Source organism: Chanodichthys erythropterus, chromosome 15, assembly GCF_024489055.1.
Source record: "Chanodichthys erythropterus isolate Z2021 chromosome 15, ASM2448905v1, whole genome shotgun sequence".
NCBI lineage: Eukaryota > Metazoa > Chordata > Actinopteri > Cypriniformes > Xenocyprididae > Chanodichthys > Chanodichthys erythropterus.
Window position 1 is genome coordinate 12,231,358 of NC_090235.1, and position 14,554 is coordinate 12,245,911.

General features: G+C 42.0%; 1 protein-coding gene and 1 long non-coding RNA gene across 2 annotated transcripts in view; one reads left to right on the forward strand and one right to left on the reverse strand.

Annotated features, from left to right (window-relative positions):
* Nucleotides 1-14,554, reverse strand: part of trpn1 (transient receptor potential cation channel, subfamily N, member 1) — a 47,776-nt gene that overhangs the window by 16,616 nt on the left and 16,606 nt on the right. Inside the window, exons 11-19 of the mRNA XM_067361679.1 lie at nucleotides 9,031-9,132; nucleotides 8,838-8,936; nucleotides 8,071-8,199; nucleotides 7,826-7,954; nucleotides 7,622-7,738; nucleotides 5,615-5,713; nucleotides 5,074-5,274; nucleotides 4,905-5,003; nucleotides 4,396-4,602 (exon numbers count right to left, since the gene is read on the reverse strand). Of these exons, the coding sequence (XP_067217780.1) occupies nucleotides 4,396-4,602; nucleotides 4,905-5,003; nucleotides 5,074-5,274; nucleotides 5,615-5,713; nucleotides 7,622-7,738; nucleotides 7,826-7,954; nucleotides 8,071-8,199; nucleotides 8,838-8,936; nucleotides 9,031-9,132 (1,182 nt within the window). The remainder of the gene's footprint in view (nucleotides 1-4,395; nucleotides 4,603-4,904; nucleotides 5,004-5,073; nucleotides 5,275-5,614; nucleotides 5,714-7,621; nucleotides 7,739-7,825; nucleotides 7,955-8,070; nucleotides 8,200-8,837; nucleotides 8,937-9,030; nucleotides 9,133-14,554) is intronic.
* LOC137001965 (uncharacterized) lies at nucleotides 1,668-4,304 on the forward strand. The gene is made up of 3 exons (XR_010891754.1): nucleotides 1,668-2,382; nucleotides 3,072-3,140; nucleotides 3,547-4,304. It is a non-coding gene; the product is annotated as an uncharacterized lncRNA (long non-coding RNA).

The window sequence follows — 14,554 nt, forward strand, 5'->3', positions numbered from 1 at the left end:
CACACTGCATCCCGGAGAGATGAGAGACATGTTTTTAGCCAAGTATGTTAAATCATTCCGTGAGTAATATCCTGTGATCAACGCAATATATTATATTGATTTTGGATTCATTTTAATCTTGAGAATCTGCTTTAAATATTGATGTGTTTTCTATGATCTGTGCATTTTTCATGAAGTTATGAGCACGTGAAATATACATACTTGTATTCAGTTAGCGGCTGTGCTATTTTTGTTGTAAACGCATATTACTCAGACTCAGTGGCGGTTCTACATTGAAATACACCCTGGGCGAGACCCCTTTCGAGCGCCGAATCTTTTTATCAGATATATAAAAAGTAACAAAAGCAGAGAGCAACAATATCATTATCAACAAAAAATATTAAGAATATTATACAATTAAAATATGTATTATAACATTATGAATGAAATGTGCATTATTTGGAAGAAAGTCGAGGTGTGTGACTGACTTTAGCCTATTATTAATTATATTACTGGGCTGCGTTCCAGTTCGGTTTTAGATACGCTCTCGCGAACTTCCCTACACACTTCCCCTCGGGGGAATCCCAGCCGCCATTTTGAAGTGCGTTCCACTTCGTGAAGTGGACGAGGGAAGTTTATATGGACAGACCCTCGCTCCCTCGATTTTGACCGAGGGAGCGAGTCTACTTAATATGTACACTTCAGGCAGCTCCGTAACCCACAATGCAACACGATTGTGACGTCACCGCATATCGCGTTTATTTTACCCCACCACAAACAACTCTATGATATATTAATTATTTTTTAAACATTTAAAACACACATATATACATATAGAATGCTGTATTAAACAATTTTGTAAGGGGAAAAAAATAAATAATAAATCAGCTCCATTGCGGATTCCAAGTGATCAAGGGCTTAAGACATTCCAGTTCAGCCCATACAAAGGTTCCGCCAGAAGTGGGCACTCGTGCAACGTAAGCAATGATGTACATCCGAGTCAACGAGACCGAGTGAAGTTAGCGAGGGAAGGGCATTTAAAAACCGAACTGGAACGCAGCCTTGGTGTGGATCCCCCGTCCCCGTCCACCCCCCCGCCCTGTACGTTCCATTTGAGAGAGACCCAGAGGTGAAATGTCGCCCGCGCCTCTCGCCCCACCCCCTTTTACACTTCTCTCACAACACACAGCTTCTGTGCATGGTACATTTTCAGCAAGCAGGGGCGCCGGCAGCAGCAGGGAGCGCCAATTTGCCAATTCCACACACAGTGAAATTATATAAATGATGAAAAACCGCCTCGCGACGCAGAGGATTTTTTTTTTTTATCTGCTCGTGCTGCCGCCCCCAATGTGTCACGAAAAAATGACGCCCCGGGCGGCTGCCCGGTTCGCCTGTGCCTAAAACCGCTACTGCTCAGACTCATTAGAGGGTGAAAACAACGCAACAGAAGCATGTTGGAGGCTTGATATGAAAGTTTAAAGTCTCTGGTTTTGTATGCAAAAATAATTTTTGTGCTACCTGTATGGATTCAATTTTTATTGGCTTTTAAAGAGAGACACGCAAATGGGAGCGCCGATGCTCCATCCGGTCTTAAGGGGTTAAATGATCTAAATGATACTAAAATAATAAAACATAAAATGATGTCATTTCCTAACCGGCAGTCCCCTTTAACACTCTGAGGTCTAAAAACGCGCCGGCGCGTTTTGCAGTTTTTTTTTCACATTGCAGCAAAACAGACTTAAAATACTCCGTCATTTTTTGTCATAGAGACATAAGTAATATATCAATTGAAACTATAGAATGTCTTCTTTTTTTTGTGTACACTCACAATCAAAATAAAACTTTGTGCTTTTTAAAAATAAATAAAATATACAGGGTGTGCTGTCCTGCCGTCTCCGTCTCTGCAAACATCGTTCTAAAACGTCACTAAAAGTAACTAAAATAGATGGCTTATACATGCTACATGGACATGAGAGATATGTCTTTGGAAAGCTTTAAGTGTCTACTTTTAAACAAAACAAATAAATTCTAAAACAAATATTCTCCCTTTATGTAATCAGTATAAAAGTAAAGAGAGGTACTGTTTCTCCTGTCTGACCTAATTATCTTTAATGTGTGCCCGCCCACGCGCAGAGCGCTCTATTCATAAGATAATGTGCTGAGGCGATTTATGCAAACTGTAAACGCCCCTAACAGCGTCTTAAAAAGCATCAAGTTTCATCAGATTCATTCGCTGTCCTTCGCGTTTGGAAGATGGCACACTACACAGGTGAGCAGGCTCTTCAGATGGTCCTGGACAGTGAGGAAGTTCACTCTTTCCTCGGAAGAAGAACACGACTCTGACGATGAACGTCTGCATTTTGAAGAGCGACTTGATCCAGCTGAAGATACAGTTTCTGATGAGTAAGTGATTTAGTTTTACTTAAATTATTTGACGTGTTTTTTTTTTCTATATAAGCGTACATATATTTGCCTTATATTTACATCTATCTATATAACTATATATATAACTTTATCTCATAAAAACGCTTATAAATAGAATGCTTTTCTGTTGATATAGGGCCTACTTAAATTATTTATATAAGCGTACATCTATATTTGCCTTATATTTACTTCTATCTATCTATCTATCTATCTATCTATATATATATATATATATATATATATATATATATATATAACTTTATCTCATAAAAATGCTTATAAATAGAATGCTTTTCTGTTGATATACTCAAATTATTTGACGTGTTTTTTTATATACAAGCGTACATCTATATTTGCCTTATATTTACATCTATCTATAAATATATATATAGCGTATCTAAGTACCGTATATGATAGGCGTGAATGTGCTAAAATATGCTTGGTTGTGAAATGCGCGAACATGTTGCTATTTGCTAAATGTGCTAACTGATATAGCAGACTGTAAACGTTTACACATTCGCACACTTTGTCCGGTAATGGCCAATTGACAGACATATACAGCATGCTTGTATACCTGTTACTTTCCTGTCAGTTATGCATAGCTAATGGTATGAGAGTATTATCTTATATGCTAATAATAACAGGGTTTTTTTTACATTTTTTTTTAGGAATGTGGATCCATCACTCTCACATTCACCTGCAATTCCCACTAGGAGGGCACGCAGCAACACAGTTGAGTAAGTACACTTTTACCCACTATATGGTAGGCCTATATTGAAATCTGTAAGATTTTTCATGTTTTTAAAATAAGTTTCGTCTGCTCACCAAGGCTGCATTTATTCAATTAAAAATACAGTAAAAACAGTAATATTGTGAAATATTATTACAATTTAAAATAACTGTTTTCTATTTGAATATATTTCACAAAGTCGTTTATTCTTGTGATGTCCAGCATCATTACTCCAGTCTTCAGTGTCGCATGATCCTTCAGAAATCATTCTAATATGATGATTTGCAGCTCAAGAAACATTTATTGTTTACAATTGTTCAGAAATGTTTCATAAGTAGCAAATCATCATATTTGATGATAATATTTGATGATAATATTAATAAGATTCATATTTGATGATAATATATTTGCAGAGCTCTGTGGTGTGTCGTCACAGAAAGCAGCTCCAAAACGGACCAAAAGTGACCATGTACCGGTTCCAGGAGCAGAGCTGACATCAGATGCAAGGAATAATGCCACCGCTGGTCATCGGAACTGCATGCTTTGCAAAGTACAGCTTGGTAAAAGGCAAGACACACCTTGGAAATGCCAGGCATGTGACATTTACTTGTGTCTTCAGTTGAACTGTTTTCAAAAATGGCACACAGATGTGTGACTGTTCAGATTCTCTGTTCACCACCTCTCACTGACCATTGGGCTGCAAAGATTATCTATATGTGATCAAGCAGGTTATGTATAGGGTGTAAAAGTGGGCTTTTTTTTATAAACCTTACCTTTATTTGCCTGTATACACAAAAAATGTGCCTTTGACCCTAGTTTATATGTGGATTATATTGTTAACTTTATTTTAAATAAAAAAGAAAAAAAACAATGATATGTCTTGTCTTTGCATTTTCTTAGTTGACTCAGTCACATTCCTGACTGAATGGCTCATTATGCGGCTCATTAGGGGCAGGGTCTTAATCTCCCCAGGTGTAAATCACTTCATTATTCATGAAGAGTCACACCTCTTCGCATATGGCCTACCTAAACAAAAAGTGTCTTAGAAATTTAAAATCAATACAATGTTTTATGTGTCAGAGTAGGGAGGATCATTTCCACATCATTTTGAAGCAAAAACTCTACACTAAAATATACAATTCTCAAAAGTCTTGTGAAAAAACATTTAGTATGCATTTTTAGGTATTGTTTCAGTTACTTTTTTTTTTGTTTTTTCAATAACCACGCATAAACATTATTCCTTTAACCCTTGAGTTCCTGACCTTGTTGTTGAGTGTGAGCGGTCCTCCTTGATTAAACGTGAGCAGTTCTCTGATGACAGCCGCGCTGCCTTTAGCCGCAGCGATGTGTGTGCAGGTCGCACCCTCCATGTTGGCTAGTGTGGCTAATTCAGGCCTGTGTCTCAAAAACAGCTTCACCACTTCAGAGTGATCGTTCTCCACCGCCAGATGAAGAGGAGTCTGTCCGTGCTGAAACACAACCAAACCGCTGTCACAGCACTAAACGATCAATCATCTGTCAGCCTATAAAGAGTTGTGAACTGGAGCAAATAGGAGAAGCCAACTGACCCTAACATATAAAGACTTATTTTGAGAATATTCTGTATATCAAATATCTTACACTATGTTTACACAGCAATCTAAGCTTGGTTTCACTTTGCTGACAAGTCCATTTTTGAAGTTAAACGCATTAAAAAAAGGGTCAGATCATAATATTGGGGGATTTGAGGGTGGATACTGTGCGTGATGTTATCTGAAATCATGACACTCACGATATCTGCGGCAGTGATGTCAGCTTTCAGGTTTAATAGGCTGCTGCAGACATCCAGCTGCCCGCTGATGGCTGCTAAATGAAGAGGCGTCTGCTTTCTCTGTGAAAAGAGACGTCCAGTTGAATTTCTCTGGCTTTAAGACCAAATTATATCAGAGCTCGGCTCTTACCAGAGAGAGCGCATCAACAATGGCCTGATGGGTCTCCACCAGTAACCGGACGAGCCGCGCCGACCCGGTCCGAGCGCTGAGGTGCAGAGGTGTCAGGCCCAGTTTAGTCTTGGTGTTCACAAAGGCCTTATGGGACAGCAGGATATCCACGATGTCTTGATGGCCTTGTTCTGCAGCCAGATGGATGGCGGCCTTCCCCTCCTGTTGATATTTCACATAAATCATAATTCATGATTGATAAAGTTCTACAGAACATTCCGAACCATAAAAAAACTTAAAGTCTCAAAATAAAATTTAAAGTGCCCTTATTATGCTAAGGCTCCTAATTTTGTCTCCTACAATAAATGTACATGTATCCAAGTTCAAAAAACACTTTAATTTTCTCATAATATACACTGCAACATCAGCTCTTTTCTCACAGTGTCTGAAATGAACTAAAATCTTAATACATTCTATAATAGTATATAAACAATACTAAAGTAACACTGATCCAGTCGAGGCAGTAATAAGCTGGTGCTGAGTGATTCATGGTCTCTCTGACCTCATCAAACACGTCCACTCTGGCGTTGGTCTGCAGCAGGACCCTCACGACCTCTGTGTGACCCTGCTCTGCGGCCAACAGCAGCGGCGACCAGCCATTCTGAATGATACATGTCAACATATGCACAAAACAAATCAATACACAAACTTCAATTACAACTTTACAGTGGAGCTACTGTAACAAACTGACAGAAAACATGCAAAATAACTGTTTGCATACAGGGTTATTATTGTTAACTAAAACTATTATTAAAACCATTTTTGTTGATTAAAATAAAGCTAAAATGATACAAAATAAAATATAATTATTATATGAAAAACTTTAAATAAATGAAAATTAGGCATATTACGCTGCCAACTAACTGAAATAATTTGAAGAAGCACTTGAATTAACTGGAAATTAATAAAACTGAACGAAAAATAAAACAAAAATTATTTAAATTAAATGACACAACTTTAAAAAAAAATTTTTTTTACAAATAAATAAAATTAAAAATAAATTAAACATAAAAAGTCAAATTTAAAAGTGACAAAAGCACATAAATAATTACAAAAAATTAAAATATAATTAAATATTATAATATAATTATATTGTAATAGTATATATATATATATATATATATATATATATATATATATATATATATATATATATATATATATATATATACAGCTATGGAAAAAATTAAGAGACCACTCCAAGTTCAGAAATCAATGTTAAGTGGTCTCTTAATTTTTTCCATAGCTATATATATATATATATATATATATATATATATATATATATATATATATATATATATATATATATATATATATATATATACACACACACACAGTACAGTCCAAAAGTTTGGAACCACTAAGATTTTTAATGTTTTTAAAAGAAGTTTCCTCTGCTCACCAAGGCTACATTTATTTAATTAAAAATACAGTAAAAAGTAATATTGTGAAATATTATTACAATTTAAAATAACTGTTTACTATTTAAATATATTTGACAAAGTAATTTATTCCTGTGATGCAAAGCTGAATTTTCAGCATCGTTACTCCAGTCTTCAGTGTCACATGATCCTTCAGAAATCATTCTAATATGCTGATTTGCTGCTCAATAAACATTTATGATTATTTTCAATGTTGAAAACAGTTGTGTACTTTTTTTTTTCAGGATTCCTTGATGAATAGAAAGTTCAAAAGAACAGCATTTATCTGAAATACAAAGCTTCTGTAGCATTATACACTACCGTTCAAAAGTTTGGGGTCAGTAAGAATTTTTATTTTTATTTTTTTGAAAAGAAATTAAAGAAATTAATACTTTTATTCAGCAAGGATGCATTAAATCAATCAAAAGTGGCAGTAAAGACATTTATAATGTTACAAAAGATTAGATTTCAGATAAACACTGTTCTTTTGAACTTTCTATTCATCAACTAATCCTGAAAAAAATATTGTACACAAATATTTTGTACAATTGTACACATTAAATGTTTCTTGTAGAAACAATGTAGAATGATTTCTGAAGGATCATGTGACACTGAAGACTGGAGTAATGATGCTGAAAATTCAGCTTTGATCACAGGAATAAATTACTTTGTGAAATATATTCAAATAGAAAACAGTTATTTTAAATTGTAATAATATTTCACAATATTACTGTTTTTACTGTATTTTTAATTAAATAAATGTAGCCTTGGTGAGCAGAGGAAACTTCTTTTAAAAACATTAAAAATCTTAGTGGTTCCAAACTTTTGGACTGTACTGTATATATATATATATAGTCAATGGGTATTTGAGAAGTCCAACTGTTTGTTAACCAATATTCTTCAAAATATCTTTTTTTGTGTTCAGCAGAAGAAAGAAATGCATACTGGTTTGGAACAACTTGAGGGTGAGTAAATGATGAGAGAATTTTCAATTTTGGGTGAACTATCCCTTTAATAATGTGTCAGCTCACTCTGAGATCTTTCTGAGATGTGAAGCACATCTCGTGTTCTGTGTTTATTCGTACCTTGGCGTGTTTGTTGATGGCAGTCTGGAGCTGGTTGGTGGGGACGTTACTGAGCATCTCCTGAAGAACGGCAGTATTTCCCACCCTGGCGTTGTAATGAAGAGGCGTCTCTCCACTCTGAGAAAAGTTCAGAATACTAACTTACTTCATACTGATCAGTGTGTGTGTTCTCAAACATGCATCGTGTGACTGGACGACACACACCTGTCGGGTGACGGCAGTAATGTCAGCATGATGCTCCATTAGGATCTTAATGATGCAGATGTCCTCGTCCGTCTTATGCACTGTGTCCCTCCTGAGCTCAGCTGCCAGGTGCAGTGGCGTCTCGCCGTTCTGCAGGGGGCGCCAAACCACCACCACACACAAGCAAAGCATGCTGGGTTTCATTTGTCTCAGGTGCATTTGTAGTTTATTACGTCATTATCATTCCATGTATCTTTGAATCTGACCTGGTTCCCTTCACGGACGCAGAGCTCCGCCTCCTCACGGCTTCTCTCATTGGTCAGAGAGTTTAAAATCTCCTTCACTACATGAGCGTGACAGTGACGCACCGCAACATGGAGAGAGTTTTCATCAACCTGAATAAAAAGAAAATAGATATGAAACAATACATAGACAGACAGATAGACATAATGACTGCAAATAAAATCAAAACTCCTACATGGGAAGAAGACAAAATGGGTGAAACTGAAATAAATAAATAAAAATTATATATATATTAAATCCTATTATGTCTTTATCTTATATTTTATGAAATATATTAAAATATATTTTTATAAAAAATATTAATAGAAGATATTAAAAGGTAAGCACTGAATATATGTATATATACCTTTAATATCCATTTTGTGTTTTAGACATTAAATTTACCCCCCACACCCCCCAACACACACACACACACACACTTTTTAACGACAGACAAATTAAATTATATTAAATTAATATAATTTTTTTAACTACAATTTTTTATTATATATTTACTCAAAATTACTCAAAAATGATTATTTGACAGTTTGGCGATCTTGTATACAACCTCTTTATAAATTGATACCAATTTGTTATTATTTATATATAATACTAATGAGGTTGTTTGTATTAACATTAGCCATCATAAACTAATGTTGTACTTTTTTAATATATATATATAAATTATTTTATTGTTTAATTTTTGCTACCTTAAGATACAGTGTCTCTCCAGGAAGGTGATGTTTGGTACCTTTGATTTCCAGGTGACGTCCCCGCCCTCCTGGATCAGAGCTTGTATCATCTGCAGAGCGCCGTGACGCGCGGCTACATGCATAGCGGTTTCTCCGTTCTGATTAGAGAGGAAAACAGTTTCAGTGCCATGTTTCAGTATATCCAGTGTCGAGTATAACTGTGTGACCCAGTGATGCCCCCTTCTGAGCGACCTCCTGCTCTGCGTTCACATCCGCGCCGCTCTTCAGAAGCATCTCAGCCACCCTAACACCATCCTTCACTCTCGCTGCGATGTGCAGAGGGGTTTCCTGTGCCTGTATAGAGGGGTGAAGGAAGACACACACATGAACCAAGAGTTCCCATTCAGTCGGTCACGTTCGACGTACGTCGGACAGACCGACGAATAGGAATCTCACTAGAGAGGCCAATCTACTTCGAGTGTAACTAAACGAGCCAATGCACATTGGCATGCAATTATATGCATCAGCTGCTTGCCTCGCAGCGCGGGTATATAATGAGCAGCAGGTGCGTTGCATCTTCAGCTTTTCACTTCGGAGCCAAACTTCTGCAACACTGAAGAAAGCTACTGAAAGCACGAGTGTGAACGAGTCAGCTCTTCAAGACGTCTCTTGGTTGCGGTGTAGGCGGAAAGCGTAGCAGCGGGGCCGATTTCTCCTTTGTTTTTGTTTTTTTCCTTTGCCTTTTTATTTGAGCAAAAAGCTGTATTCAGCGTGAAGGCCGTTCTCACGGCTGGTGAAACGGTGCGCCTGGAGCGCTAAAAAGCTGTTATTACAGCTGGTAAGAGAGCGCCTTCAAGGAGAGTGCACACGACAGGCTGCACATTTCCCTGTCTGTGCTGCAGCGGCTTTTCCCCTGCGTGCTTCAGCACCTAAAAGAGTCAGTCCTTGAAAGAGCTTACACGAGTAGTTTGCGTCTTTTTAAAGATGTCGTTCTACTTGTGTGTTTCTGGATGCGGTCGTTACCTGGCGCCTCGGGATGGTCACCAACGCTGTATCGCGTGCTTGGGCTTAAGGCACGCTGAGGCGGCGTTTGTGGACGAGTCATGTACCCATTGTGGGAAGATGATCGTCGCGGAGTTGCGGTCGAGACTCCACTTCCTGCAAAGGGGTGGAGTCCCGGTCCCGATGCCTCGTTCCAATCCTCCTCAGCTGGTTGCTTCGGGCGGCGGGGCCGGTGACTTGAGGATCACGGTGAGCGCGTTTCCTTCGGGGAACCAACCCCCTAGGAACCCTCACCCCTCTGGCGCTCCGCAGCCAGTAGAGCTGCCGGGGGAACGCGGTGGACCACCCCAGAGGTGTGTACCATCCGTATCCTTCGGAGCTCCCCAAGACGACCGGATGTCGATCACTGCATCGGAGGGTGAGCCTGTGGCTTCTGGGGATGAGGATTCGGCGCAGTTGCCTCCTTCGGGAGTGACTACTGTGCCCGATTCGGACCCGGAAATGATGGCTATGCCTTCCCGGGCCGCCAACAGGGTCGGGCTCGTGTGGAATCCTCCACCGTGTCCCGAGCCCTCGAGGTTGGATGATTGGTATCTCGGGGTGGCAAGGGCTGGTTCTCAGCCCCCCACCCCAGTGCCTTTCTTCCCGGAGGTGCATGAAGAGCTCACTGGCACGTGGACGGCACCTTTTACTGCCCGAAGCGGTGGGTCGGTGGGTCCTCCTCCCTCACCACCCTTGATGGTGGAGCGGCTAAGGGTTACACACACATACCCCCTGTGGAACGGGCCGTTGCTATGCAACTGTGCCCTAACTCCACCTGGCGGGGGGAGCCGTCTCTCCCTTCCCGGGCCTGTAAGTACTCGTTGGATCTTACCGGCAAGGCTTATCAGGCCTGTGGGGAAGCCGCTTCCGCCTTACACGCTATGGCGTTGTTGCAGGTCCATCAGGCCAAGGCACTGAAGGACCTGCACGAGGGTGGTCATGATCCGCAAGTTCTGCAAGAACTTCGTGCTGCGACGGACCTCGTCTTTCGAGCGATGAAGGTTACGGCGTGGTCAGTGGGTCGTGCGATGTCCACCATGGTGGTCCAGGAACGCCATCTCTGGCTGTGTCTCGCGAACATGAGGGATACCGACAAGGTCAGGTTTCTTAATTCCCCCGTGTCCCAGACCGGCCTTTTCGGCGACGTGGTCGAGAACTTTGCCAGTTCTCGGCTGTACAAAAGCAGTCTGAGGCCATCAGTCACATCCTGCCGAGGCGGTCAGCTGCTGCACCTCCACCGCCGGCGGCACCTCAGACTGCCCGTCGCTGAGGGCGCCCCCCTGCAGCCGCCCCCGCTCCCACTGCAGCCGCCCCTGCTCCCACGCCCCAGCAGCAGCAGTCTCCATCCATCGTGGAGCTGGTCGCGGGCGGGGTGCCCAGCCCGTCCAGCCACCCCTTAAGAAGAAGGGTGGCAAGGCCAAGTCCAAGCGGCCCTAGGACGGGCGACCCGGAGATGGATGGGACTGCTCTTCAGGAGGTGGTGACCGCACCGCTCCTTCCCCCGGAGGAGGGCCGGGTGGAGAATCCTTTGTTCCCCGAGCCAGCGGTACCCAAATTTTCAATAAAAGAGCAGTTTCCTCTATCTCCGGGTCCGAAGAGGGCTTGGAGAGCAGTGGGAAGGCTAGAACCTCACCACTCTCATCCACCTCTTCTGTCGCCAGCGGACAGCAGCGAGCAGCAGGTAGGCAAAACCTCGACTGCTCCCTCTTTCCACCCATGGAAGCAGATAAGTGTTGTACAGCACACTGTGACCCCGCTTCGGGCCGCCTCACACAGAGAGCCTCCCGGGCCGCGTCGCTGCGTTCCACCTCGCTGCCCCGCGGCGGGTACGCCGGTGGTCCCCTTGGTGCCGCTTGCGCGGTCTCTGGGAGCCTGGCTAGCGCTCCCCAGTCCATCTCGCTGGCTCCTTCGGACCATCAGGCTCGGCTATGCGATTCAGTTCGCCCGGCGCCCCCCCAAGTTCAGGGGCATCCTCTTCACTACAGTGAAAGATGCCGATGCCCCTGTTCTGCGTGCGGAGATCGCAGTCCTACTGGCGAAGGACGCGATAGAGCCGGTCCCTCCAGCCGATTTGAGGTCGGGGTTCTACAGCCCCTACTTCATTGTACCCAAGAAAGGCGGCGGGTTACGACCGATCTTGGACCTGCAAGTTTTGAATCGGAGCCTCCACAAGCTACCGTTCATAATGCTCACGCAGAAACGCATTTTCGAGTGCATCCGTCCCCGAGATTGGTTTGCAGCGATCGACCTGAAGAACGCGTACTTCCATGTTTCGATTCTTCCGCGACACAGATGTGGTGAACAGCACATTCTAGGGCCCAGTTTATGGCCGGGCCTCTCTCTGTCCGTAACAGTGGACAAAGGTTTGCTACATTTTGATTGGATCTCGGTGGACTAACACAAACAAAACTGTCCTACGGCATCAGATAAAGATGGAAGGACAACATCCAGACCTCTCTTAGAGGGTAAGAAGACGACCTCTTGTACCAAGCCTGGGAAGGACAAGGCTTCTCATTGGTCCACAGGCAGTTACTGCCCTTCACCCATCTAGATATTATTTCCTAAAGTTGGCCAGAGACTGCCATAAAAATTCCTTGGGACCTTAGCAGAAATGGGTGAAACAAAGAGAGATCACAAAGATCCATCCGAATCCATTCAAAACTATGTTTGAAAACCTTAGAACTGATGCAAACTACACATCCATTTGATACTTATTCACCGAAATAAGTATTCTCAGTGACAGCCATTTGTAGTGCAACATCTGATACAAATACAGCTGTTAATGTACAATTGAATGACATTTCAATCTTTTTCCATCATGTTTAGTCTCTATTTGTTTAGAATATTGCCAAAGGTATTCTGGTGGTGGTTTGGAAAGTGAGAAATGCATTGGTAAACTTTAAAGACACTGTAAAGACTTCCAACTTTGTGCTTTATGCAAATGAGTTCCACAGGGGAGAGAAGGGTGGGCCACACTGTGTGTGTCCCCTCTGATGCCAGCAGCCAATCACAGCACTCAAATGGAGAAGCGCCAAAATGCAATCTCCTCCTCATCGGAAAGGGATAAAGGTACCCTTTCTACCGACACTCCTTGTTCTGAGTCTGCCCTTGAAAGGGGGAAGACGTAACAGATATAGCGTTCTGAGTCTGTCCGTCAAAGGGGATAGACATTAACAGATAGACCGTTCTGAGTCCCGGCTTGCCAAGCTGAGACACAACAGATACATCGTTCTGAGTCTGCCCTGCAAAGGGAGAAGACATAACAGATATACCGTTCTGAGCCTCTGGTCCATCCAGAGAGACAACATGATCCCATGATCTGAGTCTACAGCTTGTGAGGCAGCAACAGACGACCACGTTCTAAGCCTCCAGCTTGTGATGAAAGAGACATCAACAAACACTACGTTCAGAGTTTCCGTCCAGCAAGACATTGACGACATCTGCAACAAGGTTAAGCTCAGGAGAGCAAACCTTCAATCCAAGGTACCTTCATCTGCGTGTTCCAGATTGTTAAGGACCTTCTGCATCTACACCAGGGCCTCATCTGCGTGTTCCAGATTTTAGGACCCTTTGGTGCTCTAGGAGATCAGCATCCCACAGAGCTTCGTGTTCAAGACTGTTGAAACAGATTCTGGCTCCTCTCCCCACTGCACTGTCACCCAGCACAACCAGTGGAAGACGTCACCGTCATCGGACTCGACCAAGTGGAACGTAAATATCACTTAACCAAACCTCTTTCCAGAGACCTTGGCATTGTTGTATATTATCAGTATATAGTTTCCTAATTCCTATTAGATTCAATATAGCTGATGTTAGTCAATAACAAATAATCTCTCGTTTATTTGTTTGTTGCATAATAAGGTTCTCCACCTTATTATTTTCAGAGAAACAGTTTATCTTTCCCTAAGCCACACTCAACTTAATCACTTGTATTCTATGTATCTTATGCACTTTATTCCTTTATCATTCATGGTATTCATTTAGTAGTTGTGTTAGTTATTCTTGTTTATCGTTTTGTTAATAAAATTTATTTTATTACACTTGTGTCTTCCTTGTGCTGATAATACAGAAAAGGCTCTACAAGTTAGCAATTTCACCAATCTTTCAGATAAATCAGCTAACCACTTTACATTAATTCTAAATGAATGAAAGCCCCTGTAGAGAGTGAAAGACCCTGACTGATGCCCTGAACTAGGGAAAGGGGGGGAAAGTGGTTATCTGATGTACTCATAACCACACCTTAAGAGACGTGTGATCCAAAATCACAACGTCAGCGGTGACGTGAGTACCAATCCCTATTTTACTTCGCGTCCTTGTATGGACAAAGTAAAAATCACTACATAGGCCATTCCTGAGATTCGCGTCCGAAGGTCGAGCATATCAGTACAGAGTCCTACCCTTCGGGCTGGCCCTGTCTCCCCGCGTCTTCACGAAAGTCGTGGAGGGAGCCCTTGTTCCCATGAGAGAACAGGGTGTTCACATTCTCAACTATCTAGACGACTGGCTCATTCTAGCACAGTCTCGGGATCAGTTGTGCGAACACAGGGACTTGGTGCTCAGTCACCTCAGCCAGTTGGGGGCTTCGGGTCAACTGGGAAAAGAGCAAACTCGCCCCAGTGCAGAGGATCTCTTTTCTCGGTATGGAGTTGGATTCGGTCGAACAGATAGCACGCCTCACAGAGGAACGTGCTCGGTCGGTGTTGAACTGCCTGAATATGTTCAACGGCAGGAC